We start from the raw sequence: 26411 nt of genomic DNA, 5'->3' as shown, positions 1-26411 counted from the left end.
AAAGGTGTGCCTAAGAGTAGGTTTTCCTGGAAAAGAGATAGAAAGGGTCGCCCTTTTTATACTATCCATAACAAAACAAGGTATTTGTATGAAAAAAAACATCCTTCGTCGTTAAGGAATGTCAAATAGAAAAACTACAAACCTTTACTTAGTTTAAATATTTTTCATCTTGTGGATCCAAGTAAATATACTAAAGAGTTAGCAAATGTTGTTAATCATATGAACATCAAATCAATTAAGGATCAAACAAGATACGTCTTCAATGTAAGGACAGATCTATTGCATGATAACTCAACGTTTACCGTGGCTTTCACGCCCAAAACCAAGAAAACAATGTAAATTAAGAAAAAAACAAGACTGAACAAGTGAATTTGACCTGATCCATCCGGTTGGGCAAAGTTTTGCACATCCTTAGTGTGTAAATACAGGTTTGGAGCGTAATTTTAGTTGCAACTATGATTTGTATAATCATATGCATAGGTGGGAAATTCGAACTAAACACTTTTTGTACCAATCATTTCTCATCTAACAGCTCATATATGCCTTCCTCCACCTTTCTCCTTTAACCTATAAATAGTTTTTGCATGCTATAAATGGAGACCATCAACACTTGAACAATCAAATTAACCTAAAATATTTGTATCAATTGTCTATAATCTAGCGCGAATTCCTTTACCTAACTTTCAAAATTTAATGGCTACTCATCGCTTCTCAATCTCTGCAATTCCTCTGATCCTTGGCGCCGTTATGTTGATGAATTTTGGGTTTTTGATCAGGAAAGTGAGCGCAAGGCATCTGTTAGAGCTACAGATACCTAAGGTACCCAAGCACGAGCTTCCAAAACCACAAATACCTATTTTGCCAATGTCTGATGTTCTTCCCCTACCAAAGGTTGAGTTACCTTCATTGCCCAACCTTCTACCTTTGGAAAAGCGTAAGCTTTCTGATGAATTGCCTAAACCTGTGATTCCTTTACCAAAATTGTCAAATCTGCATAAACCAGAAATCCCAAAGTTACCTGAGTTGCCCATCTTCCCACATTAAGTTTTACATACTCTTCCAAAGAATTGTCTTTTCGCTTAATTATTATTCCCCACACTCCACACAACTAAAAGCAAAACCTTCTATGCCATATTTGATCTGTTACAATGAATTTGAATATTCATTTTATATACGACACAACAAAAATCAAAAGCTACGTTGTCTTCTCCTTTCCTTTGATGATTATCATTTCTATTAAGCTTGAGAATTCTGTGTTGTAAGTTTCTTGCCTTCTAGGCTCAAAACATTATATTATGAATGACTATTTAATTTAAGGGCGTTTATACTTAATATTATTCTTTATGCTCTCTCCCAACTCTAGTCGAATTTGATTTGCGTCTTCGTCGTTATATAAAGTGCAACTTACATATCAAACTCAAGCCATGTAAATGGATGGATATATGTGAGAATAGCCACGATAAACTATATTTAAAGATGGTCGACCTTTCAATAGCATTATGTGTTTCAGCTATTAGGTATCTCCTAGAAAAAACTATATAATCAATTTTCTTTATTCCATTATTAATAGCATTTTAAAACCTGATTTCAAACTACGATAAAAGTATCGAAATCTATTGGTTGGGCTGACGTACCATCTAAAACTATTTCTTTATATCAATTCTAATTTGTAACAAATGGTACTAAGTCAATTTTCGAGAGGAAATATGTGATAGAAGTAGGAGGGACTTTTGATTGTTAGAATGACGAAGGATACTGAAGAAACACAACCATACAAAAGTTTCAACATAAACTTTAAACTTCTAACCTTCTACGCTCTTAAATTAACATTCAAAATAATGTTTCAACTTATTTGTACTTATATAACCTTCCTAGGAAGTCTCATTTTTATTTCTATTTAAAATTTACAAATATTTCTAATTAAAATTTCAATGTTTTACATTCCTTCTAATTTAATCGTCTCTTGGATGTAAAATCTTTCGCAAAACCTTTTTAAAAATCATTTAGAAAATTTTTCTTGAAAGTTATAATTTTTTATGGTTTTTCAAACGTTCAAAATTTAATCTATTATTTCATGAGGTTTCCTAAACAACCTTTTCTAAATAACATATACTGTTTTGCTTAAACAAAATCTTACGACAGAATCTAGGAAATTTGGAAGTCCGATTTCCTAGAATTCTTGAGGTGAGGGATCAAATTTAAAGAATATTTTCAATTCAAGATTTTTTTTAATTTGGCAACTATTTTCTAAACGAGAGTTGTGGGGTTGCTAACACCCCTCTCATACACACATGAGTTACTTACTAAACTTTAGTTTTCGAAGACCATTTTTTTAATGACCTTATTTAAAAAATGTTTACTTTATTTCGGTGTCCAATCACACAGTAAAAAAAGATTGGTGGAAACTTTTTTTTAAAAAAAAAAAAAGCTAATAACCTGTTTTTAGGACATCGGCCACTGCGTGTCGTCTCAGGCACGTGGAAACAAATATATATAATTTTGTACACTTTTTTTAGTAGCATGTGCAAATATAGTAGTTTGACTTATAAATAGATATAATGTTGGATATAATAAAGTTTAGATCAAGCTCATAATATGTGATAAAGTACTCAATCACTAATAGGAGCCTATTATAAATAAAGTCTATCACTCGAAATTTTTTTGCTATATATATAGACATTTTTTTTTTATAAAAATGTTGGTATACATAATATAATTAACTTTAAAACTGCTACCGAATGCAATGCTAATTTTAGGATTTAAAATTATTTTTTGTCAAGACTATTCTCAATGTAAAATTAAACCATAATTCAAAGAGTGATATAAAGAAGAGAAGAGTGAAGATTTAACTACCTTTCATAGGGTTCTTTTTGTATCTTTTTTTAATCTAAAAAGAACATTTTGAACAAATGAATAACGATGATATATTTTAACCACTTCCAACCAAGAGTTCGATATCATTGAAACAAAACTATCCTGGCGTTGGACCTTCAAGCTTTCATTTAATATATGTTGGAACGCCTTGAATTTGTTAGTCTTTTGTGAGAGTTCAAGAGCAATGCTCCCGAAATCTCTTTAGTTTTTTTTTTTTTTTTTTTTTTTGTAATTGTACATATTTAATTATTTACGATTTTGATCATAGAATTCATAGAAGTGCATATACAAACTTTCTAATCTAATGACAACGTATTGTATTGTTCTAAAAACATTAACACACTGTTATTAAACCAACATATTTCTTCAATGACCAAATTCTTTATGGGGATGATCAGGCTGCTAAAAAGGTGCCCAATTTTTTCGTTTTTCTATTCAGTAATTGTTGATTTGACAACAATTTTCGTCATGAATCTTCGTTCTTTTTATTGTATAACCAAAGTACGTTCATTTCATGTATTCGAGCAAGAGTTAACAAAAGAAAAAAATATTTGTATCGTGAGATCATATTTAAACCATTAACCTTTTAAATCGCTAAACCATGTGTATGTATATATCAATTGAGTAGTTGGGGTCATTTCAACGAAATAAAATTACATTAAAAGAAAAAAATAATGTTAAAACGCACGCGATGATCACCACAAAAATAAAAATATAAAAATATAAAAGTATAAAAATTAAAGAATGCAATATAGGAAAGTAAAACTGATTGTTTATTAATAAAATTCAGAAGTTTGTGTAATTTCCTAACTAAATTAGAGAAGAAATAAAAATAGCAGTGAAGCTCCTCGTAAGCGGATGTGTCGTCAGTATGGAATCCAGTGAGATAGATAGGGAAGCATCCAATGGGAAAGTTTCCAGGAACAACAACTCGAGTAGCACCGTAGCTTATTACTTTCTACAAAGATTAGAAGCGGAAGGAAGGTTAACTAAGTAAATAATCATCTCATTCATATATGGGATATATATGATCTGTATTACTGTGTTACACAAAATTAACATTACCTCAACGGCACTCTTAATGGTTCGAACAACATCTGGTACCATGTGTTTGGCCTCTTGTATAGTTTTGCCTTGGAATAATGCATATTTATAGTCATTGCCACTGATCTCAACCACCAAGAACAAAGCACTCCTTAATTTCTCATTGCAATCCACACACAATAAAATGCATAATTATAACTATATATGAAAACTTCAAAAAGTTACATCCATCCAAACATCAATTAATCTTAGTATATATAAAATGTAGGTAGGTAGTATATATGCTAATTAATAATTAGTCACCTCTTTGTTTGTGACGAATACAGTTGAAATGAGAGAACATCCATTGAAGTTGATGGTCGAGAGAAGAGTTGGTAACTGGAGATAAAATTTTGTAATTTGTAGAAAGATGTTGAGAAGGTAAAGCTGTAGAACCAGCCACTGCGAAGTTGACTCCATGATCCATCGAACCATCTTTATTAAAGTAAGGACCCACCAAAGGAAGTCCGGCATCTAAAGCTACAAATACATCCATCCAGTCATCCTTGTTATTAGTAATTTGGCCGAGATATAAAAACAACATCTAAAAACATGTGTAGAATATATATGGGGAAGGTCATGCTTACCAAAGAAATCAAGCATAAGTAGACCGTTGGAGCATCGACCGGTGGGATTGTTGAAGAAAGATTGGCCGTAAGGAAGATGAGAAAAAGGAGTGTTGGGGTTTTCACGAATGAGATTTTCGGTGTCGGAGATTGAGTCGCCGAGTTGGTATATAGCATCGAACGTACAAGTCTTAAGTGGATTTACAGCATGTTTGAATGGAGTTTTTCCATATATATTTTTTTAATATAATCTTGCAAAAATGTCGCAATGCCTGAATTTGAAATACCCAACTCAAAATCAATTATATACTTGTTTTAGGTGGTTTGTGGTGATTTTATTTAAGTAACTAAGTAGAAAAATTAAACTAAAATTAGATTAAGAAATTATGTCGTCATTCAAAGTAGTAGAGAGAAACAATTACATACCTAGAACGAAGGCATGACGAATAATCCATCGAAATATATCGTAATAATCATCAAATACGATGACGGTACGTGGATTCTCATTTTTTAGTACTTTAACGGTTTACTTGATTTGATTGTTAAGATAGGTTTATCAAACCATTCAAATCTGCTTAAACCAAAACTTCCACATTTACCTCAGTTGCCCATCCTCTCCCACATTAAGTTTTACCTACTCTTCCAAAGAATTTTACTTTCCCTTGCAAAACCTTCTGTACCATGTTTGATCCGTTACAATGGATTTGAATATTAATTTTGTATACGATGCAACAAAAATCAAAGGCTACATTGTCTTTTCCTTTCCATTGATGATTATCATTTCTACTAAACTTGAGAATTCTACGTGTGTTGTCATTTTTTGCCTCTAGGCTTAAAACATTATATTATGAATGACTACTTAGTTGCAACTAGGCTTTATATAATCATATGCATAGGTGGAAATTCGAACTAAACACTTTTTGTACCAATCATTTTTCATCTAACAGCCCATAATGGATATGATTATATATTGCTTGTAATAACTTCATTCACCGACTTCTAGTTTATGCCTGAATCGTTAGAGACTGGGGATTAAAGAAAAAAGTAAGTACATTCATATATGTAAGAAACAATTCTTATGACAAATAATCAAATTAATAAATTTTAAAGTTTTTGTTATTTTCTAATTTTTGGATAACCTATTCCCTTGGTCGTTTGTTCAAAAACATTAACTACAATTAGTCAACAATTCGAAACACCGCTCATCAATATAATTTTTTTAAACAATGATTTTGTTATTTTAAATCAATTTTGTCTGTTATCTTGAATATACTTTCAACCTAATCCATTTCAAAGCATTGCGTGCACCTTGACTAAATACAACTGTTTACATGAAACATCTTGACGTGTGCAATTTTTTTTTCTAAAATTCACCCGCCTTCTCTTTTCATAAAACTTCTCGACCTATGCAAAAAGTTGAGGAAAGAAATTAGATATTACTTGACTTTTTTAAATCGTCAAGGTAAAAGTACATTGTTGACATTTTTTAAACGCCAAGAAAGACCTCAACATGATTTTTTTTTCAAAAATTCACCCCCTCCGCCTTTTCATAAATATTGATCTTGACATTTTCGAAACATCAAGAAGAAACTAAGTACTACTTGACGTTTGTAAAAGCATTAAGAAAAAAATACATATCACCTAACGGTTTTGAAACGTCAAGAAAGACCCCAGAGTGAAAAAGTTTTCAAAAATTGGCCACCTTCTCCTTTTCATAAAAATTCTTAACGTTTTTTTTTTCAAAAACCATCAAGTGTTAAAAACGACAAACGCCAAAAGAGTCTGCTTTTGTAGTAGTGTACTGCCTCTATGGGTTCACCAATCTTGGATCTAATACACATTTGGGCTTAATGAGCTATGATACTGTATTTGATTGTATGAGGTTCAATCTTAAAATCAAATGGCAATGAGAGGAGTAACTCATCAATCTTATGAGAAGTGTGAGTCTCAATGGGTTTTTCAATGTGAGATTCTTTAACATCTCATCATAACCCAAACCAATTTTATTTGTGTTCTAAGTGTTGTAGGGGTTGTTTCACACATATTTAGATTGTTTTTACTATTTTTTTTATCTCGCAAGCATCTAGCTACTTTTGAACATTAAATTTTCAATCAAAAATCAATTATATATTTGTTTTTATTTGATTTCGGGTGATTCTATACCTGTTTTAGGTTAACGACTGTGTTTTTGTATCTTGCAAAACATCTCGCACACATCTAGCAAATATCATATACACATCTCGCAAATATCTCACAATGTCCAAGTTTGAAATATCCAACTCCAAATATATTTTATACTCGTTTTATGTGACTCGCGGTGAATTTACAACATGTTTGAATGAAGTTTTTCCATATTTTTTTAATATAATCTTGCAAAAATATCGCAATGCCTGAATTTGAAATACCCAACTCAAAATCAATTATATACTTGTTTTAGGTGATTTGTGGTGATTTTATTTAAGTAACTAAGTTGAAAATTTAAACTAAAATTAGATTCAAAAATTATGTCGTCACTCAGAGTAGTAGAGAGAAACAATTAAATACCTAGAACGAAAGCATGAAAAATAATCCATAGAAATGTATCGTAATAATCATCAGATACGATGATGGTACGTGGATTCTCATTTTTGAGTACTTTAACGGTTTGCTTGATTTGATCGTTCAGATAGGTTTATCAAACCATTCCAATCTGCCTAAACCAGAACTTCCACAGTTACCTGAGTTGTCCATCCTCTCCCACATTAAGTTTTACCTACTCTTCCAAAGATTTTTTCTTTCCCTTAATTATTACACTCCACACTCCACACAACTAAAAGCAAAACCTTATGTACCATATTTGATATGTTACAATGGATTTGAATATTAATTTTATATACGATGCAACAAAAATTAAAGGCTACATTGTCTTTTCCTTTCCTTTGATGATTATCATATTTCTACTAAGCTTAAGAATTCTATGTATGTTGTCATTTCTTGCCTCTAGGCTTAAAACGTTATATTATGAATGACTATTTAGTTGCAACTAGGCTTTGTATAATCATATGCATAGGTGGGAAAGTCGAACTAAACACTTTTTGTACCAATCATTTCTCATCTAACAGTCCATATATGCCTTCCTCCACCTTTCTCCTTTTAACCTATAAATAGTTTTTGCATGCTATAAATGGCGACCATCAACACTTGAACAATCAAATTAACCTAAATTTGTATCAATCGTCTATAATCTAGCGCGAATTCCTTTACCCAACTTTCAAAATTCTATGGCTACTCATCGCTTCTCAATCTCTGGAATTCCTCAATAAGGTTGGTTTACTTGACAATTTTTAAGCGTCAAGTAAAGCCAGTTACGTGACAGGTAAAAAGCGTCAAGTATAGATTACTTGACGCTTTTTACACGTCAAGTAATTCAGTGTCAAGAATAAGAGAGTTTTTGTTTGACAGTTTTTACGCATCAAGTAAAATTATACTTGATAGTTTATAAACGTCAAGTATAAAAGATTTGTTGCCATTTTCTGCATGTCAAGAATTTTTTTACTCTTCACACGTTTTGCACCTGTTTTGAAATATCCCCATAATTTATCTTGCACCTGTTTTGAAGTTCAACAATGGAACGTATATAAGTAAAGCAAGAGAGTATGTACAAATGTGCTAAAGTACCATTGAACATATACAGATAGTTGGTCATTACGTACTTACAACATAAAAACATATCGTTCTTATTCATATTACAAAACGAGTTATAAACATCGTTTTTAATCATAAAACACAAATTAAAGCATATGTAATAACAAGAACACAAACATTTCCCTCCTCCAAGTACCACAACACTCGTAGATAACTCCAAAACAAGTAACAAAGACGTGCATGACACTTCAAACGATCTAAGTATCGAAGTTTAGAAAAATACATTATATAAACTTTGAAATAAAATACTATAATGTTTTCTGTAACCACTACAAGAAAGGAAATCTTTCTGATGCACAAAAAAGTTGAGTATACTAAAACAGGTCGAAAAATGATCTAATAAAAATGGTTCTCTATCTAACCTATCAACTTAGCTAATAGACTACTACTGTTAGCTTAAATAAATAAGCGCACTTCTCATATAGTTTCTTACCTTGTCACTGATTGAGGAATTTAGCCCTTTTTCTTCTTCTTCTTCTTACTAAATTTTACACAACAGTGAGAGCGCAGGTGTGGAATCTATTTATTTCTATGAATCCATTCATTGGTCTAAACTAATATTGGAGCATTATTTTTTGGTAAGAAGTGAAATATTCATTCATTTTTTAACAAACAAAAATAACAATGAAAATCTGATCTTGAATGTTCTTGCTATGGTAAATGAGATATCAGAGAAATTTCCTGATATTGAATATAAATTAAAAAAGAAAAGCACAAAATCAAATTCTTATCGAAAAGAATTCAAAGATCAATTCCCCTTTATCCTTGAATAATAACATGCTCTCTTCATATAACATATATTTACAAAAATAAAAATTAGAAGTCCAAAAGAGTAAATAGAGCCTCTCTCTCCAGATTTGCATAGTTTAACTTCAACTTTGTCAAATTCTTCTCCAAATTATACCTCCACGATGAGGTGAACACCGCACATTTTTATACTTACTCCATCTCTATACCTAAGACTATTTACCTTGAATAACACTGTAATTTTATCCAAACTACCTATCGAGGAATTCGGCGAGCTATCCATAACATGCATAGGATATACTGCCATCCATAGATACTCACCTCGTGATACTTTTCTATATTTAAGCAATAACTCCAAACTAAAAATTGAACACTTTCGTCGATCATATTTTACTTCAATATCGTTGATAAACACTCTACATTTAAACTCAACTGGTTGATCAATAGAAACTTGAAATTTGACGCAGGGAGTAATAAAAGCCTTCCTTTTCCAACTTAGATAATCAATAAGTGGAAAAAGAAACGTTACTGAATTGTTCATACTCTTGTAACTGAACCAATCTGGAATATCACAATTCATTAAAATGAGTTGTTTGATTACTTGGTCTTTTTTATCATATTCCTGCAAGATGAGAGTAAATAATTAACAAAGACCATAAACTTTAATTCTTATATGAACGAAATACACGAGAGATCATGAGGTCATGAGGTGATGAGAAAGAACAATGATACGCACCACATTATCATCACAGCATATGAAATCAGGTATGTTGTCAGGAAATCTGGTCAATGATATGCACCCTATAGCATTCATATAAACTACTCCTTTTGGAACCTTTGGAATTTCTTCAAGCAACTTGCATTCCATTGTAACAAGAGATTTCAAGAATTTAAAATTAATAATACATGAGGGTAATCTACAAATGTTGTTTCTAGATAAGTCCAACCGTTCCAATGTAGGGGCAACATGAACCATTGTTTCTAAGAAATCCAAATTTGTTATCTTACAATTGGAAAGGTGTAATGATGTTAGGTAGGGAAATAAGGAAGGTGAAGAAGGATTATTTAAGGAAGGAAAGGTTGATAGATCAGATTTAATGACACTTAAAAAAGTAAGATTCCTTAAACGATAAATTGTACTTGGAAGAGTTTTGAGCTTCATGCACTCTATGATAAACAAACGTTTTAGGCTAGTAAGATATCCAATTGTTGGAGATAGCTGATTAATTACAGTACTATATTGAATCAACAATTCTTCTAGGCTAGACTTCATTTCTTCGCTAAATTGAGGACACCATTCATCTATTCTACAATTTTTCATTGACAAAAGTTTAAGGGATTTCAACTTGAGGTGGGGTGGAAACTGCTCAAAGCCCTTAACATTGCTAGAAAGAGAAAATGTAACAAGCTTAGTGAGAGATCCCACAGAATCATGAACTTTTACTAAATTTACACACCCTAAAAGATTCAGCTTTTCAAGGTTTGTTGCAGTAGATAAATCAGCAATTTCCACTAAAAACTCAGAGCCACTAAGATCAATTTCCTTCAACCGTTCACCACTCTGCAATTAATATAAAAGGAATATATAATAAAAGTTGAAATAAATAAGCTGACATTGAAGTTAAATAAATATAACTCAATTATTGACATAAATTAATACCATGAATCCTCTTCCAAAATGTTTGATGGAGCTATATGGCAATTTCAATTCCATAAGGTTCTCCATTGTGTAGGTTGTAGGCAAAGATGGAAAAGGAAAATGAGGCCAATTCATCCACCTTAAGCTACTAGGTAGATACTCAAGATCAGTACCTTTTGAAGATGTGACATTGCCAACTTCGAGTACTACCACATTTTTCACTTTTTCAAAAGCTCTTGAATCAATGTCCAACTCGGTAGCTTTAGGAAAACTTAATTTTATGGCTTTAACTCCTTTTGCTTCCTACAAATTTAAAGGTTACAAAACAAACGTTTCAAGTCATTAACTTTCAAATTATAATAAAACTTCTTCTCATAATCAAAGTTTGACTGATAATTCTTACCTTATTCCCATTTAAGACATCCATAGCATCATCTTTAATCAACAATCTTTTTCTTTTATGAGATGTAGAAGTCTTCAAAAGATGAATTGTGCGACCCATATGTTGTATTAAATTATGCATTTCAACCCGATTGGATTTATCAATGGTCAGAAGTGATAGATTCATGAGTTTTGTTGTTCCTTTTTCCAAACATAAACAACCACATGCTTCTAACTTCATTTTAACTTTGTTGATGTCTTCTCCTACAAAGCAACAAGAAATATAAAGAAAAATTTCTTTTACTTCATCTTCAAGTCCATCATAACTTATTCGAAGAGGATCTTGGATGCCCTTGTCAAGGTATTGGTTTTCATATTCATCCAATATAAGTTTAAGCTTGGATGGCTCAATAGAATAAAGGAATGAACCTACAACTTCCAAAGCCAAGGGAAGACCTTTACAATAACTTACGGCACGTTTTGAAATTAGGTATAAATAATGACTTGATGGACAACTCATCTTAAAAGCATGCCAGCTAAAAAGCTCGAAGGCTTCAACATCATTCAATCCCTGAACACTTTGCAATATATCAAATTCATTAATAGCAAGTAAGTGTTTGTTTCTTGTTGTCGCAATGACCACACTTCCTGGTCCAAACCAATCATGTCCTCCTGCTAATGCTTCTAGTTGTTCACTCGTATCAACATCATCAAGAATCAAAAGAATCTTTCTTGAGCATAGTCGATCCCTTATGATGCTAATTCCTATATCGAGATTGCTAACTTTGATTGAATCATCCATTAGAATCTCACGAAGTAGCTCCTTTTGGAGTTCAACAAGACCCCGATATTGATTTGAAGCTTCTCTAACATTTATCAAAAAGCAACAACCTTCAAAGTCATCAGCAATTTTATTGTATAAAGCTTTGGCCAAAGTTGTCTTGCCAATACCTCCAATTCCATATAATCCAACCATAGTAATTATTTCATCAGACATAACTTGGGAGAGTATATTATTAACTTGTCTATCTATTCCAACTGGATATTTAGGTACACGCATCTCTCTTGTTCCACGATTTAATTTCTTCCAGACTTCTTGAACAATTCTTTGAATCAAATTGGCCTCGTCACTGTCATTTAAGAAAAAAACATACCCTAAAAATTGATTTGGAATTCACTTTAATTCCTATTACTACAAATTTTGTTATAATGTAATTATTTTCAACAATTATATCATTTAATTAAAACAATTCACACACATATATAATTTTCAAATCTTGTTTTTTTTGTACAAGTTAAAAATTCAAATGTTTCCTTAATAAAGTTCAAACTCACAATAATTAAAAAATTGGTAGTTCTATAACACGACTATATAAATTTCAAAAATGAAAAACTCGAAAATAAACTTGTTATCGAACCGAACTTAAATGTCACATTTTCTTTGCATTTTCCCTCAGTCCAGCATGCTCTCACCTTGGGATAGTTAGAAGTATACAGTAAGAATAGAATATGAAGAGCAAAAGAGTAAAAATATATATATGGAAAAGGAAAATACTCTTTCTTAGGAACCGGCCATCCAGACATATGAGAAACAGAGATCATGGCCTCCCTCCATGCTTGCATCTTCTCCGACGAGAATCTAACTTCAAGTTTGGCAAATTCTTCTCCAAATTTTCCACTTTGTTTTCTTACTTCAGATGGATCCACTTTGTAGAAAATTGGTAAAACCACTTGTCCTCTCAATTTGTTACACATAATGATTTTCACCAGCTCATTCAAACACCACCTGGAAGAAGCATAATTTTCAGAGATTATGACAATGGAGATCTTGGATCCTTCAATAGCTTCCAAAAGAGATGCAGAAATTTCTTCACCCCTTGAAAGTTTGTTATCTATAAAAACATTGATTCCTCTTTGACGCAAAGCCATATTAAGATGACTAGTGAAGTTGGATCGAGTGTCTTCCCCTCGAAAGCTTAAAAATACATCGAAATGCCATCTAAAACGTGAGGAAGAAGATGACCCACTTGCTTGATTCATATCTAGGAATGGAAAAGTAGAAGATAACTGAATAACTTATCAATACTACTTGGTGCCTCTCTCTGTCTCTCTATTTCTTCCTTTTTATATTATATTTTTGGTGCCTTCTTCTTTCCAAGAACCTTCCTGTCTTTTTCTTATTTACTTTGAAACAACACATTTTCCCCCAAGTCTTCTTCCATATAATAACAGTTTCTATAAAGTATTAATATGAAATGTAATAAAACAACCATTGGCTACACTGATTACAATTAAAATTTATAATTGTAAAACAAGTTGACATGAATCCACTCCGTAGAAAATTGGTAAAACAAGTTGTCATGATCTCAAATTGTTACACATAATGATTTTCTCTGGTCCATTCAAACACCAACTTGCAGATGCATAATTTTTAGAGATTACAACCATCTAGATCTTGGATTCGTCAATAGCTTCTCTTGAATAAAAAAAGTTTGGACAAATTAGGATTTATCACTTGATTTACTAAATTTATGGAGAAAAAAATATAAATAATTGAATTTAGGACTAATTAAAAATTGACATGTGTCTCAAATTGAAACTGAACATATAAATTGGCCAATTCTGATGATCTTACATGCTTTCATTTTGACCGTTGCATCAACTTAATTATTTTAGTCCAATTAAATATTATTTACTTGGGTCAAAGTTCGATTGAGCTAAAAAAGGCTTAATTTAGCCCAAATGCTAAATATAATTCAAATCTATATGGTTGAGTTTATAGGTCTACTCCATAAATTAACCAGGCTCAAGCTCATAAAGCTTACCAGATAACTCTATAAATAGATGAATTCTTTTATTTGTGGGAGACGGAGAAATTTTTCAACTCTAGAAGGTCTAGAGAGAATTTTTTTCAAGAGTCATAAGACTCCCTTAACTCTTGAAACTGATCACCACCAAAGAATTGAAGTTCTTTTAAAGATACAAGCTTTTTTCTAATACACAAACTTCAAGAACATCACGTGTTTCGCTTCCTCAAATCAAGTATAGGCATCTAACCAAGGGAGAATCATAAAATACTAAAGATCAAACCACACCGCATCATAATCAACATCAACACAAGTTCAACATGATAATGAACTTGTCAATCACAACCTCACTAGTAAGGAATCTATCAAGAAGGGAAGAATGTTGAGATTGTCCACCACTAGACCAGGTAAAAGTTCTATTGGTCACACAAATATCCCATAAGTGATAATCATTGATCCATTGGTCGAAAGTACTCATACTTGAAAAGATAGAGTGATTGTGGAATTTTTCCCAAGACCAACGAGTCACATTAAAATCACAAACAATAATTCAAGAGTCGCCCCTCATACCAACCAAATCATAAAGTTCTTGTCAGTAATCAACATGATAATTACGATGGAACACATAGACATTCGCAGCAAAATAACATGTCAATTTTATCCTAATTTCATCTAAACTATTTAGGAATTAACATGCTACAACTACCCTAATTAAACAAAATTAGGGTTAAAGGAAAACATATACATTCATAGCTTCCAAATTCCTCGTAATCTCCTCACGAACACGAATCCAGGACCACCACTAGTGTTGACTCACTATTCTCTAGATTTTAGTATAATTTTGTAAGTCAAATTCTTAAAAATATAACCAAAAAAGTAGATAGGAATTGAAAAAAGAGTAGACAATAGTGATGTTGTCTTATATTTTCCATCGACATATCGATATTTTCATGTTTACTTGTTTGATCATCATAAAATGTTTATTTTCTTGAAGTTTTTTTATTTTTATAACTTAAGAAATCTTGATCAAAATTTATATTTTGTCCATCCATTTTTTTTTTCAAAGGTATTGTAATAAATGTTTCGGTAGGGATTTGAACCCAAGACCTCTCCATGCAGGAAGTTTGGTGCGATAAATACTAATTTATTTCTGAATGTGATTGTAAATAATCAGCTAGGAACAATAATAATTATCATGTAAGAAACTCCTCGATGTGAGGAGTAAAAGTAGATGAAATTTGAATCTGAGACCCTGGGATTTTAAATGGAACATTGCCACCATACCAAAAGCAGAATATAATAATAAAAGTGCATTATTTTTCATATATACTGTAATTTGACATTTCAAAACTAATATTAAAATATAAAAACTGAAAATGTAAGGAGGCACATGCCCTTCTGCCCCTTAATAGATCTGTTCATGTGTTTAAATACATTTTCAAGTGTTTAGTTTAAAAAATAATTTATTTTAGACAAAATTTGAGTATCCATTAACCATTCAAGATAAAGTGTATTTTCTTTTAATTAAAAATATATAAATAAAAATGAGTCTTGTGGAAAACATTTTTTTCCTACCGTCAATCCAAACTCTTCTTTTCTCTAGTTTTCCTCACTGATCTACGTGATAGTTAACCGGTCTACCATTAACGTCTTTTTAAATTAAAAGTGATCTAACACAACAAGATTATGAATGTGTTTGGTTTAGTTTTTCAAGTATTTAGTCAGGAAAATAAGTTACTTTTGTAAAAACGAAAATAATGGTGTGATTAACGATTACTCAAAATAGTTCTAAAAAACTTAAGTGTTTGATAGTAATTTTGAGATAGTCAAAATCACTTTTTCTCTTGTCAAAATTATTTTTCCTTCAAACAATGGTATTTGACACGAACTAAAAGTGATTTTAGAAAAATATAAAATCATTTCAAATTTGTTTTCGGAGGAAGTAGATGATTTTTGTTTAGTGATTGTCCAAAAATCACACCTAAAATAGTTAATAGTTGTGACAAATTAATTTTTGATATTTATAGAACAATCATGAGACACACTCATAGATAAAAAATAAAAAATAAAGATGCATACACCCAAATTATTGTTCTAAACAAACTTTTCGCCATTTTACTACACAATTAAAAACTGCAGTTTCAAGGACTAAGATCTCGCTTGAAAAACATTTTATTTTTCATTTTTGATTTTTGAAAACAAGCTTATTTACTTTCATTTTATCAAGAGAGTTGGAAGTGGAAGATGTTTTTATAAACTTGATTTTTAAAAACCAGAAATAAGAAATTAAATAGTTACCAAACACGCGCTAAAAAAGTATCTGCTTTTAAAATCAATACATGGAGATGTGAAGATCTAATGGGAGAGAAGTCATGAAAGGTGCAAAAAACCAGTTAGATAGAAGCAGAATAGAAGAGTGGGGGAAAAGGAAAAATGGTCAAGGGACAAGGGACAAGACATGGGAAAATGGTCAAAAAGAGAGTAAAACTCAAGACTTTTAATAAAAAGCAAGAGCCATACCTTATATTTATCATCGTCTATTTATTTCTGGAGAGTGAAATTTTTAGTTCATCCAACAAAGAAAATAAACAGCTAAGTTAACAGAAACAGCAATACTCCCAGAATGATGCTCTCTTAGTCTATCCATCTCAAACCTTCCTTTTTCCAAATTATACATGGTTTTGCTTCTTCGATGTCTATCTTTCGCGATATCATTTGAACCAATCCATCCACCATATCATGGCAGTTTATAAGTTAACATTGCAGCAAGAATTACTATAGTTAGGAAAGGAATGAAGTCAAAGTTGATATCGAGTTTTCGAACATATCAATCAGAGCTTTCGATGGAGTCGATTAAAGAGTCCCAAAGGGGATACCTTTCTGGGCATACCTTTTTAAGCAGAGTATTCAAATTGTATGTTCTAAGCTTGTCATCAACTTTTAAATTTGGACAATTCTGAAGCATAAAAAATGGAGGAATCAGTCAAGTAATTTGGGTGAAAAGCCTGGATTAATAAAAAGAAAATGAATACGTTGATTCAGAATTATTCAGTTTCACCTTAATCAACCACAAGAGATATGCACCAGAACATGTTGCTTGTGTTTGAAAATCCTCAAAGTCTTCATTTGAGAGAAACGAGCAGGAGTTCACGAGATTTAATTCATTTTCTATAAAGAAAGGGATGTCAAGTTTTATTCCCCCCTCTTGATTAAAAATTTTGTTATCGGTTGCAAAATGTCTCATCCAACACACTGAAAGGAATCGACGGTGAATCCACAAAGCCTGTCAGAATGGATATCATTCAAGGAAAACAAGAGGATCAAACTGATAGCAACAAAGTTCACACTTGTTTTAACTTGAAGAGGATCACACCGGGAGGAATAAAATGCTAGCTACCATTCATTAACCATCTAGCCAAAGTGCAAATCAAATGTAAAAGGATAATTGCAAAGGGTAACACTATTAAAGATAGTAATTAAGTGTATAGAAATACTTTTTAAAAAATTGTAAATACAGCAAAATATATCAGTGATAGACTCTATTGTTTATGGACATCTATTAGTGATAGATTCCTACCAAATCTATCATAGATAGATTCATCAAGCTGGATCTAAACTTTGCTACATCGGCATTGTGCTATATATTTTAATATTTTAGGCCAAATTGTTATATTTGCAACTATCCCTCTATAAAAAGTGAATCTGGGTTGATCTAGAAAAAGAGAGAGAGAAGTGTGTACCTCTCTTCCAATATATCGTTTTATCAGCATTTCATCCCAATCAAGCTCTTCCTGTCAGTATACAATAAGCAAGATATTACAAGGCAATTTATAAACGGATAAGTCAGTTAAAAATCACCTCAAACGCAACAAAAAGAGGCACTTATTATGGAGAACTTCCTATTACAGGCTTACTAGTTATTTCTTTTCTGCTTCTGTAAGCTCACAGATCTCAAGAACATTCAAGTGCCCAACTCTAACAAGCACACGTTTACTCCAAGAGAGACAGAACAAAGAAGTGTTCGGCAAAATAGAATAAAAAGATTCATGCGTGGTAGCTAGTGTCAATTAAAAAGTTCATGCAGGAGTGAAGTATCAACAACATGATTTCAAGAAAGCCCTGACACTCAACAGCATTAGAATTCTATACAAAAGAAAGTATCGGATTTCAAGTCTAATCATTATAGTAAAATTTAAAAAGCTGAAAGTGACCCATTTAATAATGATACTGGATGAACACAGAGCATTGACTGACAAAGGGTTGAATTTTGGGATTACTAAAATAACATCAATAGACAAATTTACCTTCCACACTTGATAAATGCCGAGAGTGAGACCAGAATTTATTTCTGCGCAACTTGATTCTGCTAAAATTTTGAGCATAAGCCGCTGAAAAAAAAATAGAAACTCAGTCATTGGAACTTTCCGACATTTTGAAACAATTGAGCATTTTATGATCATCCAGCAGTTTACAGAACTCACTCGACGGTAGTGGAAGCAACAATTGTCAGCAACATGCAACGCTGCCCATTTTCTGGTTTCGTTTAACTCATACAACGCCTGTAGATAGATGTTTTTGAAGACTCTCATTAGAACAATGGGATTGAGCTCAGAAAACATTTTTCCCAAACAAGATAATAATCCTAACAGAAGGAGCATGTTGTTCCTCAGTATATACTAAAGGCATGTTTGAAATTGATTCTAAAATGGTTAAAATTACTTTTGTTATTTTTAAAATCATAATGAAACAGACTTTCAATGTTTCAAAACCAATTTTCATGAAATGAAATTGCATTTAAGTGTAAAATTAAATACAAAATTAGTTGAGTGATTAATGATGTTTTTAGAGTGATTTTCACAATTTCAAAAATCTAGATGCGTGAATAATTGAGAATTTTAACATGTGCTAATAAATTGGCGATTCTTGGGATTCCCATGCAAATTCTTCTTTGCTATCCAATAATTACTTGCCATTTTTTAATTTTGAAGTAGTCAATTAATTAAATTTTTGGCCAAGGGGGCAGCATGACTCATGGATAAAGGACTACCCTCAAGTCTATGCAAATGCATCAAATAAACTTGTATACTGACTCAGAGATGTCAAACGAGAAAAAAAAAAAAAAAAAAGCCCACCTGTTCTCTTGACATGTAAGAAACTAACCAACGTCGATGATTCCATGCACGATAATTCATTTTTGACATCTACACCAAAATGAAATTGACTTAGATGAGACCAAGTTCCTATTGTTACAGCAAGGTAGTAACAAAGGTTCAGGTACAATTCATTGTTTGAAATCATAAGAGCAGCATGTACCAAGAGTTAAAAATAAATACAACCTAATGGGAAATCAAGGAAGCAGCTCCAAGAGCTGTTTTCTTTTTACCAAAGCCTTTACTAGTCAAAATTTCATCAAGAACATCCCAATCAATCTTTTCGTATCCTTTTCAAGATCATATTTGAAAATAAACTTCTCTTTTGTCATCAACCAATTTCTTAGTTAGAAGGCATCAGTGAACAATTTGTCTTCCTAATACAAGCACAGACTGATTGAGGATATGAAATGGTAGAGAGCATCACGACTTGTAATGCCTTGCGACAATAATTTCACAAGATTTACAGATTTAAAATCTCTAGAAGGCCCGAGCAGCAGACTTCCTCAAAATTCTAGCTTTGACATTTAAAAGCCAAACATTTAGCACCTCTAGAAGCCACTCAACTAGGTATCTGGGCAAGCCAAAGGACAACCCAAAGTCCTTCAGGAGGAAGGCCCAACCCCTCAAAGCAAACTGAGAGTGGAGGAAAAATCATCCAAGAATTCCCCATCCAATAAACAGAGCCTACTTCTACTGGGATCTCAGTAACATGCTAAATTGGTGATCATTCAATAACACTTTACACTTCTACTCCTACAGTTCCACTGGGATTGGGACCTGTAAGAGAGAGACAAAATTTCTAAATGCTTCTAGTTGCCTCCAAGAAAATATTTAGCATATAAGGAAATTCATGAAAAAGATGGTTAGTGTATCTGCCAGTCTTATAGATTGCTCCCACAAGAGCCATTTGCAGAAGTGGGTTTCTAAACCTCTATCTCAGGAATTTATCCTCCATGGGCACCTGTTCCTAATTTTATTTTTTAAATAGGAAACCAAGCTTTCATTAAGAGAAATAAAAGAACATACAATGATATAAAAAAATAAACCCACCAAAAAAAAAAACCAAAGCCAATAACAAAAAACAAGCCCAATTCAAAAGAATGTTGCCAAGCTGGTAATTACATGTGAGGTCTCCAATTATATGGACCTATGTAAGAACGGGAAAAGGGAACATTCACACAATACAGTTGGTTAGTAGAATAAGTGGTTACGCGTGAACTGCAATGTAGGGACCAAAATGAGGGTTTACGTGTGGTTATTGAAGCTGGCTAGAGGTATGTGAATTGTGTAGTGGCTGATTGCCCTTTGGGAGGAAAAGAATGGACTCTCTGTATCTTTGTTTTCATTGTCATTCTTTTACTTTTCATTGTGTTTCTTACTGTTTGGCTGATATTGTTTTGTGGAACTTTGTTGACATCATTAATTTGCAATGTACCAGTTCACTTCTCTCCAGTTTTCTGTTTGTTGTGAGGATTTTTAGTCTAATTGCAGGTGAAATCTGAGTGGATACCTTACATTACAAAAAGTCTGATAAGCGAACACGCACAAAGACGAATTAAATCTAATTGCCTCCAGAAACTCTTCTCTGGATCTCTCAACCCCTCTAAAGATTCTACTATTCTTTTCAAGTGTCCAACATGATAGCAAAGAAATCTGCCACAAGACTTTCTTCATCGATAAGGCAGCTACTCCGAAATAAACTTTGCATTTCCCAAACTATTGAGTAGGGATTGACAGGAAAAGCTAAGATTCTATGCCAATCAATTTCCAAGTTCTAGCGTTTAGGGTTTAGGGGTTTTTTCCTTTTAAGAAACAACTACTTCCATCCAGAAAGAATGAAGAAATACAAGGACATACGAACAACCGAGCCCATAAAAGCTCTGTAAAAGAAGGATTCCAATTAAGTAAAATATTACCTAGAGAACAATTACAGAAAAGTCTTTGAAACTAAAGCCAAAAAAACAAGCTTCCAGTGGGAGCTCTTTAGTTGAGTTTTTATTTACCTATGTTGTGTGAGATCTCTTACAGCCCTTGTTCCATGTTTGTATAAAATTAAAATTCAGGAGAAAAAGAAAGTAATGACTCAATCTTAAATTGGAGGTCAATGTGAAGTCTATGAATAATCCTTCAGACTTAAGAGAAACAGCAATAAACAGAATGTACATCATGCAAATTCTATTTACAAAGAAAGCTTAGTGAACCTCTAAATTTTAACAATATGCAGGTCCTTGAACCTCAGCTATTCTTTCCACTAGCTCAGATTCTTTCTTCAAAATTTCTTCTACAGAATAGCCTTTTTCAACAAGCAGCTTGATCACCCACCGCCTGCCAAGAACTGATGTGCTTAATATCTTTAAGAAATTAGGGAATTCTTTTTTGTTTTTTAATAGAGATTGAAAAACGAAATGCACAAATTATCGACCCTACATAAGCTTGGAAAAACATTAACTATTTCAAACTAATTACAAAAGTAGGATAATAACAGAACAAATTAGATACGGGAACACCCTAAGGAATAATAAAATTTGGTCAGCTCAAAAACCTTGTCCCACTCAATTTGTACCTCATTCAACAGTAGGAGCTTAAAAACTTTTTGAAAAAACGAAAACCCTACAATATATCAATGCAGCAGCTACTTTGAGGGATACAGAAAATTGTTTATCATTAAAGAATTGAAACCTATATTTTAAAATTGAAGCAATGAAGAAAAGGATTTGGGTTTCTTAACAATAATGCAATCCACAATTAGGGTAATAATACCCTGTCCAGAACTGTAACACGTCAGCATGAACAAACTTGCACCAATTACTGAATTCTTACCTATGGCTCCATGCTTGTTCACTCTTGGGGAAAAATGAAAGTACAAGCTTTGACAAGAGAAGTTCATCCAAATATAATGAGAGATTTTGTTTCTTTGACAATATGAATTTCCTGCAGGTCATATGCACGGTACAATGAGGATGATTCCTATTTCAATTTATGAGATTGCAAGTCAACAGTAAAAATTCTGAGTAATCGAAAGGAAGCTAGGCTCTTTGGTTTAATCTTCTTCCTTTCTTTTTCTTTTTCCTTATGAAACAAACCATTTTCACTGAGAAAAGAAACGAAAGAATACAAGAACATACGAAAAATCAAGCCCACTAATGAAAAGGTGACCAATCACAATCAAGCAAAATAGTACCTATAAAATAGTTACTGAAATTTTGAAGTCTAATCTTTTTATGTTTCTTATTCTGTTACAAAATAAGTTTGATGTTATTTGGTTTAATCTTGGAATAACCACTGTTGTTAACACGAGTTCGATGTTTCTTATTCCATTCTGAAATAGGTCACGATCCTACCACGTAAATAAGCAACAAATACTTTTACCAATAGACTTCCAGCAGCTTGGTGCTCTTTGAATACAGATTTCAAGGATTATTCTATTCAGGATATATGTCTAAACTGGACAGCTTTCATCCATCAACCACTTTATTGGGGGCTAATTTTATGCAATCCACAGAAAACTCAAGACTATAGGATTTTACATGTTTGGGCGCCTTTGGGAGTTTTATCTCCCCTGTACTTTTCTTTCGGTAGTTAGGGGCCTTTTTTGATACTGTGCTATTTTCCCTGGGTTCTTTCTTTACTCTCTGTTTATTTTCTTTGTTTTCCTGTGGCTGTTTGTCTTCTGGTTTATTTGGTACCTATTTGTTCTCTGTTTGCCTCTATGGGATATGATGATAGCACTAGGGGATCGTCGTCAACCTAGTTGAGATGTTCAGGTGCACCTCCTGATTCTCTATTTTCAGGCTTCTCTATTATTCTCATCGTATAATTCTCTTGTACTTTGAGTTATATATTAATAAAGAAGTTTGTCTCCGTTTCAAAAAATATATTTTTTCACTAATAGACAAGGAGACATTGTGTTTTGCTTCTCAAGTTAATTGCTTGTAACAAACTAATAGTTGAATACTTGAATTGAATTGTCACTTCCAAGTTTATAACTAAATTCTTTTTTTTCATTTTATATCAGTGTGTTCGAGCTAAGCTTATGCTCACTTCGACTAATCTCACAGGACAACCTACCTGACCCTATAACATTTGGGTATTAAGAAAACTCGTAGGAAATTAATTCCTATGTAAGTGGCATTATGGATTGAACCTTTGATCTCTTAGTCATTTATTGAGATTGTGTCTCCTTTTTACCAACTACCACAAGAAATTATATCCTATGTAAGTGGCACCATGGATTGAACCTTTGATCTCTTAGTCATTTATTGAGATGGTGTCTCATTTTTACCAACTACCACAAGGCAACCCACGTTGGTTAAAACTAAACTCTTAGGGAAGTAGAATATGGTGATAGACAATAAAATAATAAAAATAAATAATTGGCATTTCAACATTGGGAAAAGGCATGCCAAACAAGAAACAAGCCAAAACCTTGAATTCCAAGCAGTGCCAAAATCGCAGCTCAGCAACAAAAGAGCCCTGCTATGCTTCATGACGTCGCTTTCAACAATGTTCAATGAATTTGATAGTCCACATAAAGAATTTCCTGCCATAGTTTGATCATCTTGGTTGCAAGAGCTCCTATACTTCCTAGTAGCAGCCATAAATGTGTTTCTAGCAGCTATATACAAAGGGTGAAGGATTTGCGTTGAAATGCCCAGCTTGTGGTGTTGTAGCCAAAATTCTGAATTTTCGTTCCCCGTAATTTCAGAGGAAGCACTTTTAGAGCTGCCTAGCTCTTCATTCAGTTTGACAAACTGGGATGGATGCACAAATCCAATCTCGTCGCTGAATTCATGCAATAGTATGACAGAAAGACAGTCAATCAACTACCAAATGTTACAAGACACGAACAACACAAATTTTATACTAGTCTTCAAAGAAATGTTATCCCCATAATCAAACAAATACGGTGTCGAATCTAGGGAGTATCAGAACTTGCCACTAAGATAATTTCCCACTTTCAACAAACTGAAACCTCCCTAGAACTAGAACTGTAAATAGACGTAATTTTTATTCCACTACGACGATCTTAAAACCATAACTATCAAAGGATTTTTTTTCTTTTTTCTTACCAAACTGAGACGATAAATTACATGAATTTTCAGGGAAATCAAACTCGAACAACGGAGAATCTAAGGTTTTGTAAATGGAGACTTACATCAGAGGGTCAGATTGTAAAATTTGTTCAAATTGGCTCAGCAAATCCGTGGCTTTCGCTTGGACATCAGTATTTTCAGCCATTTTTGTGTTCCTTTGTCCGCGTGAGAGTGGAATTGAAAGCAAACAGCGTATATATGCTCTATGAGTACGTATACGTTTTCCTTCCCTCCACGCTTTTTATTGATTAATTTTGATAACTATAACAAAACACCCAAATGTCATATTTTTATAAATTTCAGATTTTAATGGAAACAATTTTCTGTTTCTTTTTCTTTTCTTACCATTTATTCATTTCTTTTCATATTAATAATCACTTGGCATTTACTTCTTCTCCAATTTACCATACTAATAATTAGCTATGTATTTACCCAATTTTATATTTCTTCTTTCCAAATTTCTTCATTTCTCATCTTTTTTTTCTTTTTGTTTTCTGATACACAATTTAATTGAACAAAAATAAACTACTATCACTAATAAATCGTTAAGATAGACTACTATGTTTATAACAAATTTGATATCTCAAACCCATGTTTCGTTGGAGAAGAAGACAGGTTGAATCTCAAGAAATAGAGATACAAAGGTTAAAGATGCTATAGTGGAAAATTTCGTAGAACTACATAATGCTATCAGAAAATATGTTAAAGAAGTAATCCGTTCAATAATGTGCCAAGTCTCAAAGGAACGAACATGGAAACCAGAACACAATCAACCACCTAAAGAAGAAGATAATGCAAATTTTTTCAAGAGCATGAGAAAAAGAATTTGACAGTGGTGTGCAATGTAATGAAACTGAAGAAGGAGAAATTGAGGGGGTTAGTCCAGTTTAAAAGTACGTAAAGATGAAATTAACTCCTCCAAGCCACTCATATCTGAGCCTATACATATCAGAGCTTGTTATCACATAAATGGACTGAATCTTAGAGTATTATCTGGTATTACTTATTTTGAGTTTTTGCAGAATTCTAAAACTTTGATTATGAAGCAAAACTCAATAATTGTGCCAAGTATTTTTATGGTAAAAAATAAAATGGCGATTGGAAAGACCAATACTAGCAGGAATCCAAGATGGTGTCTATCTTTGACACCTCATAACTACAAAGATGCTTTACAAGGAAAATGAGAATTGACATCATTTTCTTCTCATGACTTCGTGACTTCTGGACTGTTTTACAAGCCTTTGATTTTGAAAAAAAAAAACAAAGAGAATGATATGAACCGCGTAGATATCAAATTATTATTTATATTTTATTTAATAATTTTGACGTAAATTCAACCTTTTTCAAACTTATCCTTTTTAATAACATTTAAGAAGAGCTAATTGGATTGAAACTCTTTTAGATGACAACTCCTAATTCTCAATCACAAAAGTCCCCAAATCAATATGATATCAATCCTAAGGATTGATTTATACATGTATTACCTTGGGATCAATATCTTGCAACAAAAACACACAAATTCTTTGTCTCAAGATTAGGATATGATCAATCCCACATTGTAATATTAATCTTGTTAAACAAGCATAGAAGCTAAATTTGATTCATATCAAAAACTCCATAAAACAATCTAATAGCAAGCTGGCTTCCAATAAAAACTTTAGTGCATCACAAAAAGACAAAACCAACCCTACATAAATGTCATAATAAAGATAATGATCGGAAAAAAATACTTAAATTACATCAAAATAATAAAATATAATTTAATGCGTTGAGCGTTTATATAAACATATACTTAACGTATAAGTCATTTTACTTTAAAAAGAAAATAGTAAACATTATATAAGAAAATAAAAAAAATAATAAATGTAAAATAGTAAAATTTATAAGATACGACAAATTTTAACATATTTATTGTAGTTAATTGAAATTTTGTAAGTAGTGTTCATTGCACCAAAAAAATGGTCATTATAGTCTTATATGCTTCCAAATCAACCCTATATACTTCTTACAATTTTAAATTATCTCTTTAAAAATAATGATGATGAGTTATAGTATTATCTTAATGCAACTTGACTATTTATTAATCATAAAATAATTTTATTAAATTTATAATAAGCGACTTACATGAATAAAATTACAATTTTTTGTTATAGCATAAAATATAGGGATACATGCAAAAGTAGTAAAAAAATTTATAATAATAGAGCACATATCACTGTATTTTTTTAAATTATAAAAGTAGTAAATTTAAAAGACGATAACCTTCTTATAACCATTTGATAACCAATTCTCCGATACTCGTTTGATATCACTAATTAAATGTTTTTATCATTTGCTACCATTTTTTCTAAAATAAATTAAAATTACGTTACTTGCATCACATG

General features: G+C 32.1%; 3 protein-coding genes across 4 annotated transcripts; all 3 read right to left on the bottom strand.

The window, feature by feature from the left end:
* Nucleotides 1-1086: 1086 nt before the first annotated feature.
* LOC101220242 (acetylajmalan esterase-like) lies at nt 1087-4755 on the bottom strand (the record flags this gene model as incomplete). Its single annotated transcript, XM_011651829.2, has 5 exons — nt 1087-1140; nt 3686-3832; nt 3940-4068; nt 4217-4437; nt 4545-4755. Coding segments are annotated over 5 exons (762 nt in total), but the record flags the coding sequence as incomplete, so codon positions are not given.
* Nucleotides 4756-8875: 4120 nt separating this feature from the next.
* LOC101207455 (TMV resistance protein N) lies at nt 8876-13118 on the bottom strand. 2 transcript variants are annotated; one of them, XM_011650703.2, is made up of 5 exons: nt 12530-13118; nt 10997-12104; nt 10615-10896; nt 9691-10515; nt 8876-9576 (listed from the first exon to the last, which is right to left on the bottom strand). In XM_011650703.2, exons 1-5 carry the CDS (start codon nt 13012-13014, stop codon nt 9106-9108), a joined length of 3171 nt encoding a protein of 1056 aa, XP_011649005.1. In that variant the 5' UTR covers nt 13015-13118; the 3' UTR covers nt 8876-9105. The 2 variants fall into 2 exon arrangements, with proteins under 2 accessions (XP_011649005.1, XP_011649006.1); XM_011650704.2 differs by having other exon boundaries at nt 9426-9576; nt 10412-10515; nt 12530-13113.
* Nucleotides 13119-16248: 3130 nt separating this feature from the next.
* LOC101220717 lies at nt 16249-24306 on the bottom strand. The gene is made up of 10 exons (XM_004152827.3): nt 24090-24306; nt 23360-23716; nt 21755-21865; nt 21169-21259; nt 18914-18982; nt 18263-18340; nt 18086-18169; nt 17522-17572; nt 16840-17064; nt 16249-16737 (listed from the first exon to the last, which is right to left on the bottom strand). The coding sequence occupies exons 1-10, from the start codon at nt 24170-24172 to the stop codon at nt 16609-16611; spliced, it is 1278 nt and encodes a 425-aa protein (XP_004152875.1). The 5' UTR covers nt 24173-24306; the 3' UTR covers nt 16249-16608.
* Nucleotides 24307-26411: the final 2105 nt, after the last annotated feature.

This window comes from Cucumis sativus, chromosome 2 (assembly GCF_000004075.3).
Source record: "Cucumis sativus cultivar 9930 chromosome 2, Cucumber_9930_V3, whole genome shotgun sequence".
NCBI lineage: Eukaryota > Viridiplantae > Streptophyta > Magnoliopsida > Cucurbitales > Cucurbitaceae > Cucumis > Cucumis sativus.
This window is presented reverse-complemented; position numbering and strand designations above follow the sequence as displayed.